This window comes from Pan troglodytes, chromosome 4 (genome assembly GCF_028858775.2).
Source record: "Pan troglodytes isolate AG18354 chromosome 4, NHGRI_mPanTro3-v2.0_pri, whole genome shotgun sequence".
Taxonomy (NCBI): domain Eukaryota; kingdom Metazoa; phylum Chordata; class Mammalia; order Primates; family Hominidae; genus Pan; species Pan troglodytes.
This window is the reverse complement of record NC_072402.2, coordinates 1,943,500-1,956,313: the sequence shown is the minus strand read 5'-3', so window position 1 is coordinate 1,956,313 and position 12,814 is coordinate 1,943,500. Positions and strand designations below refer to the sequence as shown.

The following is a 12,814-nucleotide window of genomic DNA, read 5'->3' as shown; positions in this document are numbered from 1 at the left end:
GTGTCCCTGTCCCGTGCAGGGTGAGTGAGGCGCCGTCCCCGGGTGTCCCTGTCCCGTGCAGGGTGAGTGAGGCGCCGTCCCCGGGTGTCTCTGTCCCGTGCAGGGTGAGTGAGGCGCTGTCCCCGGGTATACCTGTCCCGTGCAGGGTGATTGAGGCGTTGCCCCCGGGTGTCCCTGTCACGTGTAGGGTGAGTGAGGCGCGGTCCCCGGGTGTCTCTGTCACGTGCAGGGTGAGTGAGGCGCGGCCCCCGGGTGTCCCTGTCACGTGCAGGGTGAGTGAGGCGCTGTCCCCCGGGTGTCCCTGTCACGTGTAGGGTGAGTGAGGCGCCGTCCCCGGGTGTCCCTGTCACGTGCAGGGTGAGTGAGGCGCCGTCCCCGGGTGTCCCTGTCACGTGCAGGGTGAGTGAGGCGCCGTCCCCGGGTGTCTCTGTCCCGTGCAGGGTGATTGAGGCGCCGTCCCCGGGTGTCCCTGTCCCGTGCAGGGTGATTGAGGCGCGGCCCCCGGGTGTCCCTGTCCCGTGTAGGGTGATTGAGGCGCGGCCCCCGGGTGTCCCTGTCACGTGCAGGGTGAGTGATGCGTGGCCCCCGGGTGTCCCTGTCACGTGCAGGGTGAGTGAGGCGCGGCCCCCGGGTGTCCCTGTCAGGTGCAGGGTGAGTGAGGTGCTGTCCCCGGGTGTCCCTGTCCCGTGCAGGGTGAGTGAGGCGCCGTCCCCGGGTGTCCCTGTCACGTGCAGAGTGAGTGAGGCGTTGCCCCTGGGTGTCCCTGTCACGTGCAGGGTGAGTGAGGCGTTGCCCCCGGGTGTCCCTGTCACGTGTAGGGTGATTGAGGCGCGGCCCCCGGGTGTTCCTGTCACGTGCAGGGTGAGTGAGGGGTGATCCCTGGGTGTCCCTGTCACGTGTAGGGTGATTGAGGCGTGGCCCCCGGGTGTCCCTGTCACGTGCAGGGTGATTGAGGCATGGTCCCCGGGTGTCCCTGTCACGTGCAGGGTGAGTGAGGCGTGGTCCCCGGGTGTCCCTGTCACGTGTAGGGTGATTGAGGCGCGGCCCCCGGGTGTCCCTGTCACGTGCAGGGTGAGTGAGGCGCCGTCCCCTGGTGTCCCTGTCCCGTGCAGGGTGAGTGAGGCGCCGTCCCCGGGTGTCCCTGTCCCGTGCAGGGTGAGTGAGGCGCCGTCCCCGGGTGTCCCTGTCCCGTGCAGGGTGAGTGAGGCGCCGTCCCCGGGTGTCCCTGTCCCGTGCAGGGTGAGTGAGGCGCCGTCCCCGGGTGTCCCTGTCCCGTGCAGGGTGAGTGAGGCGCCGTCCCCGGGTGTCCCTGTCCCGTGCAGGGTGAGTGAGGCGCCGTCCCCGGGTGTCCCTGTCCCGTGCAGGGTGAGTGAGGTGCCGTCCCCGGGTGTCCCTGTCCCGTGCAGGGTGAGTGAGGCGCCGTCCCCGAGTGTCCCTGTCCCGTGCAGGGTGAGTGAGGTGCCGTCCCCGGGTGTCCCTGTCACGTGCACGGTGAGTGAGGCGTTGCCCCCGGTTGTCCCTGTCACGTGCAGGGTGAGTGAGGCGTTGCCCCTGGTGTCCCTGTCACGTGTAGGGTGAGTGAGGGGTGATCCCTGGGTGTCCCTGTCACGTGTAGGGTGATTGAGGCATTGCCCCCGGGTGTCCCTGTCACGTGCAGGGCGAGTGAGGCATGGTCCCCAGGTGTCCCTGTCACGTGTAGGGTGATTGAGGCGCGGCCCCCGAGTGTCCCTGTCACGTGCAGGGTGAGTGAGGCGCTGTCCCCGGGTGTCTCTGTCACATGTAGGGTGAGTGAGGTGTAGCCCCCGGGTGTCCCTGTCACATGCAGGGTGAGTGAGGCGCCGTCCCCTGGTGTCCCTGTCACGTGCAGGGTGAGTGAGGCGCCATCCCCAGGTGTCCCTGTCACGTGCAGGGTGAGTGAGGCGCTGTCCCCGGGTGTCTCTGTCACGTGTAGGGTGAGTGAGGTGTGGCCCCCGGGTGTCCCTGTCACGTGCAGGGTGAGTGAGGCGCCGTCCCCGGGTGTCCCTGTCAGGTGCAGGGTGAATGAGGCGCCGTCCCCGGGTGTCCCTCTCAGGTGTAGGGTGAGTGAGGCGCCGTCCCCGGGTGTCCCTCTCAGGTGTAGGGTGAGTGAGGCACTGTCCCCGGGTGTCCCTGTCACGTGTAGGGTGAGTGAGGCGCGGCCCCCGGGTGTCCCTCCCAGGTGTAGGGTGAGTGAGGCGCTGTCCGCTGGTGTCCCTGTCAGGTGCAGGGTGAGTGAGGCGCTGTCCCCGGGTGTCCCTGTCTCGTGTAGGGTGAGTGAGGCTCTGTCCCCAGGTGTCCTTGGCTTTTGCTCACTTGAGCTTGCTCCTGAATGTTTGCTCTTTCTATAGCCACAGCTGCGCCGGTTGCCCATTGCCTGGGTAGATGGTGCAGGCGCAGTGCTGGTCCCCAAGCCTATCTTTTCTTATGCTCGGCTCTTCTTGGTCACCTCTCCGTTCCATTTTGCTACGGGGACACGGGACTGCAGGCTCTCACCTCCCGCATGCCAGGCACTGCAGCCACAGCTTCAGGTCCGCTTGCCTCTGTTGGGCCTGGCTTGCTCACCACATGCCCGCCACATGCATGCTGCCAATACTCCTCTCCCAGCTTGTCTCATGCCGAGGCTGGACTCTGGGCTGCCTGTGTCTGCTGCCACGTGTTGCTGGAGACATCCCAGAAAGGGTTCTCTGTGGCCTGAAGGAAAGCAAGTCACCCCACCCCCCTCACTTGTCCTGTTTTCTCCCAAGCTGCCCCTCTGCTTGGCCCCCTTGGGTGGGTGGCAACGCTTGTCACCTTATTCTGGGCACCTGCCGCTCATTGCTTAGGCTGGGCTCTGCCTCCAGTCGCCCCCTCACATGGATTGACATCCAGCCACAGGTTGGAGTGTCTCTGTCTGTCTCCTGCTCTGAGACCCACGTGGAGGGCCGGTGTCTCCGCCGGCCTTCGTCAGACTTCCCTCTTGGGTCTTAGTTTTGAATTTCACCGATTTACCTCTGACGTTTCTATCTCTCCATTGTATGCTTTCTCTTGGTTTATTCTTTCATTCCTTTTCCAGCTTCTTAGTTTAGCCATGCCTTTCCCTCTAAGTGCTGCCTTACCTGCACCCTGTGTTTTGATGTGAAGTAATCTCAACATCAGCCACTTTCAAGTGTTCTTAAACTACTTCAAAGTGTTAATACTTCTAAGTATTCTTATTCTGTGATTTTTTTCTTTATGCACGCTGTGTTTTGACGTGAAATCATTTTGATATCAGTCACTTTTAAGTATTCTTTAGCTTATTCTGTGATTTCTTTGAGCAGTGAGTTATTTGAACATTGTTTACGTTCAAGATATGTAGAGTATCAAGATACGTAGAGTATTTTAAGTTATCATTTTATTATTGATTTCTAACTCAGTTGTGTAGTGGTCTGTATAATACCGATTATTTGAAGTTTGTGGAGCCTTGCTTTGTGATCTAGTGTGTGCATGGTTTCCAGAACTGTCCATTGTAAATTTGACATCCTGTCAATAGTGGGCATGCATGTTCACTATATCCAGCTTATTAAGGTCCAGTGCAAAGCTTCTGTCTCCTTCTAGATGCGTGAAATTCCAAGGAGGCCATAGTCCCTCACCTGGGGGATGGGTCTGTTCCTTTCTTCTCGTTTGGTAGCATTTATGTGAGGCAGTATTAGGTGCATGCACGTGGTAGAATTTTTATCTTCCTGATGAGTGAATCTTTTGTAGACTTCTATGTCTCTAGTAATCTAGTAATTCTTTTTTTAAATTGCTCTTAGCACTGCCACACTGGGCTTCTTTTGATTAGTATTTTCCTGCTGTGTCTGTTTTCTGCCTTTAATTTTTATATATATATATATATATATATATTTTTTTTTTTTTTTTGAGACAGAGTGTTGGTCTGTCGCCCAGGGTGAGTGCAGTGGTGTGATCACAGGTCAGTTTACCTTTACCTTCTGGCCTGAGCCGTCCTCCCACCTCAGCCTCCCGAGTAGCTGGAACTGCAGACACGCACCGCTACACCTGGCTAATTTTTAAATTTTTTCTGGAGACAGGGTCTTGCTGTGTTGCCCAGGCTGGTCTCAAACTCTTGGACTCAAGGGATCCATCAACCTCGGCTTCCCAAAGTGCTGAATTACAGGCATAAGCCACCGCGCCTGGCCTAATTTTCAACCCTTTTATATTCTTATAGTGTGAATATGTCCTATTAACAGCATGTAGGTGAAGTTCCAATCCAGTCTGACAGTCGTTGTTTAACTGGGTAACCTGATTTATTTTCGTTTTTTTGTCACTAGAGACCCGTCTGGTGCACTCTGATTCTCCACTTGCCTGTTGCGTGTCCTCGTTCCCTTGTTTCTCACCACCTCTTGGGTTGCCGTGTGCGTTTCCTGCCGAGTGTGTGTTGATCCTGTCGTTGCCTCCTGGTCACTGGGCATTTGCTTTTATTTCTCTTTGCTTAGTGTTACCCCCTGATCTTTTTGTTGTCGTTGTTTGCTTTTGTTTATTGAGACAGTCTCACTCTGTCACCCAGGCTGGAGTGTAATGGCACAATCTCGGCTCACTGCAACCTCTGTCTCCTCGGTTCAAGCAGTTCTCATTCCTCAACCTCATGAGTAGCTGGGATTACAGGCGCCCACCACCACGCCTGGCTAATTTTTGTATTTTTAGTAGAGATAGGGTTTCACCATGTTGGCCAGGCTGGTCTCAAACTCCTGACCTCAAGTGATCTGCCCGCCTTGGCCTCCCACAGTGCTGGGATTACAGGTGCAAGCCACCGCGCCCGGCATACCTTGATCTTTTAAAATGAAGTCTGAAACATTGCTACCCTTGTCCTGAGCAATAAGACCCTTAGTGTATTTTAGCTCTGGCCACCCCCCCAGCCTGTGTGCTGTTTTCCCTGCTGACTTAGTTCTGTCTCAGGCATCTTGACACCCCCACAAGCTAAGCATTGTTAATATTGCTTTCCGTGTTGAGTGTTTCTTTAGCTTTGCCCCCGCCCTGCTTTTCCTCCTTTGTTCCCCGTCTGTCTTCTGTCTCAGGCCCGCCGTCTGGGGTCCCCTTCCTTGTCCTTTGCGTGGTTCTTCTGTCTTGTTATTGCTGGTAAACCCCAGCTTTACCTGTGCTGGCCTCCATGGCATCTAGCGACGTCCGGGGACCTCTGCTTATGATGCACAGATGAAGATGTGGAGACTCACGAGGAGGGCGGTCATCTTGGCCCGTGAGTGTCTGGAGCACCACGTGGCCAGCGTTCCTTAGCCAGTGAGTGACAGCAACGTCTGCTCGGCCTGGGTTCAGCCTGGAAAACCCCAGGCATGTCGGGGTCTGGTGGCTCCGTGGTGTCGAGTTTGAAATCGCGCAAACCTGCGGTGTGGCGCCAGCTCTGACGGTGCTGCCTGGCGGGGGAGTGTCTGCTTCCTCCCTTCTGCTTGGGAACCAGGACAAAGGATGAGGCTCCGAGCCGTTGTCGCCCAACAGGAGCATGACGTGAGCCATGTGGATAATTTTAAAATTTCTAGGCTGGGCGCGGTGGCTCACGCCTGTAATCCCAGCACTTTGGGAGGCCGAGGCGGGTGGATCATGAGGTCAGGAGGTCGAGACCATCCTGGCCAACATGATGAAACCCTATCTGTACTAAAAACACAAAAATTAGCTGGGCGTGGTGGCGGGTGCCTGTAATCCCAGCTACTCGGGAGGCTGAGGCAGGAGAATCGCTTGAACCAGGGAGTTGGAAGTTGCAGTGAGCCGACATTGCGCCACTGCACTCCAGCCTGGCAACACAGCGAGACTGTGTCTCAAAAAAAAAAAAAAATTCTAGTAGCCACATTAAAAAATAAAAAAAGGTGAAATTAATGTAATAATAGATTTTACTGAAGCCCAGCATGTCCACACCTCATCATTTTAGGGTGTCATTGGTGGGAGCGTCACTCACAGGACATTTGACGTTTTTTGAGCTTTGTCTGCGGGATCCCGTGTGTAGGTCCCGTGTGTGGCCATCTCGGCCTGGACCTGCTGGGCTTCCCGTGGCCATGGCTGTTGTACCGGATGGTGCAGGTCCGGGTTGAGGTCACCAGGCCCTGCGGTTAGCTGGATGTGCGGTGTCCGGATGGTGCAGGTCCGGGTTGAGGTCACCAGGCCCTGCGGTTAGCTGGATGTGCGGTGTCCGGATGGTGCAGGTCTGGGGTGAGGTCGCCAGGCCCTGCGGTGAGCTGGATGTGCTGTATCCGGATGGTGCAGGTCCAGGGTGAGGTTGCCAGGCCCTGCGGTGGGCTGGATGTGCTGTATCCGGATGGTGCAGGTCCGGGGTGAGGTCGCCAGGCCCTGTGGTGAGCTGGATGTACGGTGTCCGGATGCTGCAGGTCCGGGGTGAGTTCGCCAGGCCCTCGGTGAGCTGGATGTGCGGTGTCCCCGTGTCCAGATGGTGCAGGTCCAGGGTGAGGTCGCCAGGCCCTTGGTGAGCTGGATGTGCAGTGTCCGGATGGTGCACGTCTTGGATGAGGTCGCCAGGCCCTCGGTGAGCTGGACGTATGGAGTCTGGATGGTGCAGGTCCAGGGTGAGGTCGCCAGGCCCTGCGGTGAGCTGGATGTGCGGTGTCCGGATGGTGCAGGTCCGGGGTGAGGTCGCTAGACCCTGTGGTGAGCTGGATGTGCGTTGTCTGGATGGTGCAGGTCCGGGGTGAGGTCGCCAGGCCCTGCGGTGAGCTGGATGTGTGGCGTCTGGATGCTGCAGGTCTGGGGTGAGTTCGCCAGGCCCTCGGTGAGCTGGATATGCGGTGTCCCCGTGACCTGAATGGTGCAGGTCCAGGGTGAGGTCGCCAGGCCCTTGGTGGGCTGGATGTGCCGTGTCCGGATGGTGCAGGTCTGGGGTGAGGTCGCCAGGCCCTTGGTGAGCTGGATGTGTGGTGTCTGCATGGTGCATTTCTGGGGTGAGGTCGCCAGGCCCTTGGTGAGCTGGATGTGCGGTGTCCGGATGGTGCAGGTCTGGGGTGAGGTCACCAGGCCCTGCTGTGAGCTGGATGTGCTGTATCCGGATGGTGCAGGTCCGGGGTGAGGTCCCCAGTCCCTGTGGCGAGCTGGATGTGCTGTATCCGGATGGTGCAGGTCCAGGGTGAGGTTGCCAGGCCCTGCGGTGGGCTGGATGTGCGTTGTCCGGATGGTGCAGGTCCGGGGTGAGGTCGCCAGGCCCTGTGGTGAGCTGGATGTGTGGCGTCTGGATGCTGCAGGTCCGGGGTGAGTTCGCCAGGCCCTCGGTGAGCTGGATATGCGGTGTCCCCGTGTCCGAATGGTGCAGGTCCAGGGTGAGGTCGCCAGGCCCTTGGTGGGCTGGATGTGCCGTGTCCGGATGGTACAGGCCTGGGGTAAGGTCGCCAGGCCCTTGGTGAGCTGGATGTGCAGTGTCCGGATGGTGCAGGTCCGGCGTGAGGTCGCCAGGCCTTGCGGTTAGCTGGATGTGCGGTGTCCGGATGGTGCAGGTCCGGCGTGAGGTCGCCAGGCCCTGCGGTTAGCTGGATGTGCGGTGTCCGGATGGTGCAGGTCCGGGGTGAGGTCCCCAGGCCCTCGGTGATCTGGATGTGGTGTGTCCTTCTCGTTTCAGGGGTTGGCTCTGTTCCGGCCGCAGAGCACCGTCTGCGTGAGGAGATCCTGGCCAAGTTCTTGCACTGGCTGATGAGTGTGTACGTTGTCGAGCTGCTCAGGTCTTTCTTTTATGTCACGGAGACCACGTTTCAGAAGAACAGGCTCTTTTTCTACCGGAAGAGTGTCTGGAGCAAGTTGCAAAGCATTGGAATCAGGTACTGTATCCCCACACCAGGCCTCTGCTTCTCGAAGTCCTGGAACACCAGCCCGGCCTTAGCGTGTGCCTGTCTCCACTTGCCGGTGCTTGCCTGGCTGTGCAGCTCTGGGCTGGGAGCCAGGGGCCCCGTCACAGGCCTGGTCCAAGTGGATTCTGTGCAAGGCTCTGACTGCCTGGAGCTCACGTTCTCTTACTTGTAAAATCAGGAGTTTGTGCCAAGTGGTCTCTAGGGTTTGTAAAGCAGAAGGGATTTATATTAGATGGAAACACTACCACTAGCCTCCTTGCCTCTCCCTGGGATGTGGGTCTGATTCTCTCTCTCCTTTTTTTTTTTTTCTTTTTTTTTTTTTTGAGATGGAGTCTCACTCTGTTGCCCAGGCTGGAGTGCGGTGGCGTAATCTTTGCTCACTGCAACCTCCACCTCCTGGGTTTAAGCGATTCTCCAGCCTCAGCCTCCTAAGTAGCTGGGATTACAGGCACCTGCCACCACGCCTGGCTAATTTTTGTACTTTTAGGAGAGACGGGGTTTCACCATGTTGGCCAGGCTGGTCTCGAACTCCTGACCTCAGGTGATCCACCCACCTTGGCCTCCCAAAGTGCTGGGTTTACAGGCTAAGCCACTGTGCCCAGCCCCCGATTCTCTTTTAATTCATGCTGTTCTGTATGAATCTTCAATCTATTGGATTTAGGTCATGAGAGGATAAAATCCCACCCACTTGGCGACTCACTGCAGGGAGCACCTGTGCAGGGAGCACCTGGGGATAGGAGAGTTCCACCATGAGCTAACTTCTAGGTGGCTGCATTTGAATGGCTGTGAGATTTTGTCTGCAATGTTCGGCTGATGAGAGTGTGAGATTGTGGCAGATTCAAGCTGGATTTGCATCAGTGAGGGACTGGAGTGCTGGTCTGGGAGATGCCAGCCTGGCTGAGCCCAGGCCGTGGTATTAGCTTCTCCGTGTCCCGCCCAGGCTGACTGTGGAGGGCTTTAGTCAGAAGATCAGGGCTTCCCCAGCTCCTCTGCACACTCGAGTCCCTGGGGTGCCTTGTGACACCCCATGCCCCAAATCAGGATGTCTGCAGAGGGAGCTGGCAGCAGACCTCGTCAGAGGTAACGCAGCCTCTGGGCTGGGGACCCCGACGTGGTGCTGGGGCCATTTCCTTGCATCTGTGGGAGGGTCAGGGCTTTCCCTGCGGAAACAAGTTAATACACAATGCACCTTACTTAGACTTCACACATATTTAATGGTGTGCGACCCAACATGGTCATTTGACCAGTATTTTGGAAAGAATTTAATTGGGGTGACCGGAAGGAGCAGACAGACGTGGTGGTCCCCAAGATGCTTCTTGTCACTACTGGGACTGTTGTTCTACCTGGGGGGCCTTGGAGGCCCCTTCTCCCTGGACAGGGTACTGTGCCTTTTCTACTCGGCTGGGCCTGCAGCCTGTGGTCAGGGCACCAGCCGCGGAGCACCCGCGGCCCCAGTGTCCACGGAGTGCCAGGCCGTCAGCCACAGATGCCCAGGTCCAGGTGTGGCCGCTCCAGCCCCCCGTGCCCCCATGGGTGGTTTTGGGGGAAAAGGCCAAAGGGCAGAGGTGTCAGGAGACTGGTGGGCTCACGAGAGCTGATTCTGCTCCTTGGCTGAGCTGCCCTGAGCAGCCTCTCCCGCCCTCTCCATCTGAAGGGATGCGGCTCTTTCTACCTCGGGGTCCTGCCTGGGGCCAGCCTTGGGCTACCCCAGTGGCTGTACCAGAGGGACAGGCATCCTGTGTGGAGGGGGCATGGGTTCATGTGGCCCCAGATGCAGCCTTGCACCCCATCCTGGGTGGCGGCCACCAGACAGGCAATCTGGGGGGTTGATCATGGGACCAGGCTCCCTGGTGCTGACGGTGGGACAGTCACCCTGGGGGTTGACCACCGGACTGGGCGTCCCCAGGGTTGACTATAGGACCAGGTGTCCAGGTGCCCTGCAAGTAGAGGGGCCCTCAGAGGCGTCTGGCTGGCATGGGTGGACGTGGCCCCGGGCATGGCCTTCAGCGTGTGCTGCCGTGGGTGTCCTGAGCCCTCACTGAGTCGGTGGGGGCTTGTGCCTTCCCGTGAGCTTCCCCCTAGTCTGTTGCCTGGCTGAGCAAGCCTCCTGAGGGGCTCTCTATTGCAGACAGCACTTGAAGAGGGTGCAGCTGCGGGAGCTGTCGGAAGCAGAGGTCAGGCAGCATCAGGAAGCCAGGCCCGCCCTGCTGACGTCCAGACTCCGCTTCATCCCCAAGCCTGACGGGCTGCGGCCGATTGTGAACATGGACTACGTCGTGGGAGCCAGAACGTTCCGCAGAGAAAAGAGGGTGGCTGTGCTTTGGTTTAGTTTCCTTTTTAAACAGAAGTGCGTTTGAGCCCCACATTTGGTATCAGCTTAGATGAAGGGCCCGGAGGAGGGGCCACGGGACACAGCCAGGGCCACGGCACGGCTCCAACCCATTTGTGTGCACGGTGAGGTCGCCGAGGTGCCGGTGCCTCCAGAAAAGCAGCGTGGGGGTGTAGGGGGAGGTCCTGGGGCAGGGACAGGCTCTGAGGACCACAGGAAGCAGCCGGGCCGGGGCCTGGATGCAGCACAGCCCGAGGTCCCGTATTCGTGTCCTGCTGTGGTGCGCAGGCTCCGTGCGCTTCCGCGTACCGGGCCTGGGGACCAGGCTTCGGCACAGGCACCGTGTGCTTCCGCGTACTGGGCCCGGGAACCAGGCCTCAGCTCGGGCTCCGTGTGCTTCCGTGTATGGGGCCCGGGGACCAGGCCTCGGCTCGGGCTCCGTGTGCTTCCGTGTATGGGGCCCGGGGACCAGGCCTCGGCTCAGGCACCGTGTGCTTCCGTGTATGGGGCCCGGGGACCAGGCCTCGGCTCGGGCTCTGTGTGCTTCCGCTTACCGGGCCCGGGGACCAAGCCTCGGCACAGGCACCGTGTGCTTCCGTGTATGGGGCCCGGGGACCAGGACTCGCCTCGGGCTTTGTGTGCTTCCGCTTACCGGGCCCGGGGACCAGGCCTCGGCTCGGGCTCCGTGCGCTTCCGTGTATGGGGCCCGGGGACCAGGCCTCGGCTCAGGCACCGTGTGCTTCCGCGTACCGGGCCCGGGGACCAGGCCTCGGCTCAGGCACCGTGTGCTTCCGCGTATGGGGCCCGGGGACCAGGCCTCGGCTCGGGCTCCGTGTGCTTCCGCTTACCGGGCCCCGGGGACCAGGCCTCGGCTCGGGCACCGTGTGCTTTTGCGTACGGGGCCCGGGGACCAGGCCTCGGCTCGGGCTTCGTGTGCTTCCGCTTACCGGGCCCGGGGACCAGGCCTCGGCTCGGGCTCCGTGTGCTTTTGCGTACGGGGCCTGGGGACCAGGCCTCGGCTCGGGCTCCGTGTGCTTTTGCGTACGGGGCCTGGGGACCAGGCCTCGGCTCAGGCACCGTGCGCTTCCGTGTATGGGGCCCGGGGACCAGGCCACGGCTGCCAGGAGCCCACCGGGCTCTGAGGATCCTGGACCTTGCCCCACGGCTCCTGCACCCCACCCCTGTGGCTGCGGTGGCTGCGGTGACCCCGTCATCTGAGGGGAGTGTGGGGTGAGGTGGACAGAGGTATGGCATGAGGATCCCGTGTGCAACACACATGCAGCCAGGAGCACGTTTCAAACAGGGTCTGAGGAAGCTGGGAGGGGTTCTAGGTCCCGGTTCTGGGTGGCTGGGGACACTGGGGTGGGGCTGCTTCTCCCCTGGGTCCCTATGGTGGGGCGGGGCACTTGGCCGGGTACACTTTCCTGACTGTCTCCCATGCTGTCCCCGCCAGGCCGAGCGTCTCACCTCGAGGGTGAAGGCACTGTTCAGCGTGCTCAACTACGAGCGGGCGCGGCGCCCCGGCCTCCTGGGCGCCTCTGTGCTGGGCCTGGACGATATCCACAGGGCCTGGCGCACCTTCGTGCTGCGTGTGCGGGCCCAGGACCCGCCGCCTGAGCTGTACTTTGTCAAGGTGGGTGCCGGGGACCCCCGTGAGCAGCCTTGCTGGACCTTGGGAGTGGCTGCCTGATTGGCACCTCATGTTGGGTGGAGGAGATACTCCTGGGTGGGCCGCAGGGAGTGCAGGTGACCCTGTCACTGTTGGGGACACACCTGGCACCTAGGGTGGAGGCCTTCAGCCTTTCCTGCAGCACATGGGGCTGACTGTGCACCCTGACTGCCCGGGCTCCTATTCCCAAGGAGGGTCCCACTGGATTCCAGTTCCCGTCAGAGAAGGAACCGCACCGGCTCAGCCACCAGGCCCCGGTGCCTCACACCCCAGTCCTGAGCCAGGGGCCTCCTGTCCTGAGGCTCAGAGAGGACACAGCCCGCCCTGCCCTTGGGGTCTGGAGGGGTGGGGGTCAGAGAGAGAGCGGGGGACGCCGCCAGGCCAGGCCCTGAGGGCAGAGGTGATGTCTGAGTTTCTGCGTGGCCACTGTCAGTCTCCTCGCCTCCACTCACGCAGGTGGATGTGACGGGCGCGTACGACACCATCCCCCAGGACAGGCTCACGGAGGTCATCGCCAGCATCATCAAACCCCAGAACACGTACTGCGTGCGTCGGTATGCTGTGGTCCAGAAGGCCGCCCATGGGCACGTCCGCAAGGCCTTCAAGAGCCACGTAAGGTTCACGTGTGATAGTCGTGTCCAGGATGTGTGTCTCTGGGATATGAATGTGTCTAGAATGCAGTCGTGTCTGTGATGCGTTTCTGTGGTGGAGGTACTTCCATGATTTACACATCTGTGATATGCGTGTGTGGCACGTGTGTGTCATGGTGCATGTATCTGTGGCGTGCATATTTGTGGTGTGTGTGTGTGGCATGTGTGTGTCCATGGTGTGTCTCTGGTGTGTGTGCCTGTGGTGTGCATGTGTGTGTGTCTGTGACACGTGCGTGTTCGTGCTGCATGCTGCATGTCTGTGATGTGCCTATTTGTGGCGTGTGTGTGTGCATGTATCCGTGACATATGCGTGTCTATGGCATGGGTGTGTGTGGCCCCT

General features: G+C 59.8%; 1 protein-coding gene across 3 annotated transcripts in view; it reads left to right on the top strand.

The window, feature by feature from the left end:
- Positions 1-12,814, top strand: part of TERT (telomerase reverse transcriptase) — a 50,156-nt gene that overhangs the window by 3,935 nt on the left and 33,407 nt on the right. For all 3 annotated transcript variants that reach the window (XR_010157111.1, XR_001717411.4, XM_016952902.4), the window contains exons 3-6: positions 7,601-7,796; positions 9,955-10,135; positions 11,609-11,788; positions 12,281-12,436. Coding sequence is in view for 1 of the 3 variants with exons in the window: in XM_016952902.4 (XP_016808391.2) it covers positions 7,601-7,796; positions 9,955-10,135; positions 11,609-11,788; positions 12,281-12,436 (713 nt within the window). In the remaining 2 variants the exon portion in view is untranslated. The remainder of the gene's footprint in view (positions 1-7,600; positions 7,797-9,954; positions 10,136-11,608; positions 11,789-12,280; positions 12,437-12,814) is intronic.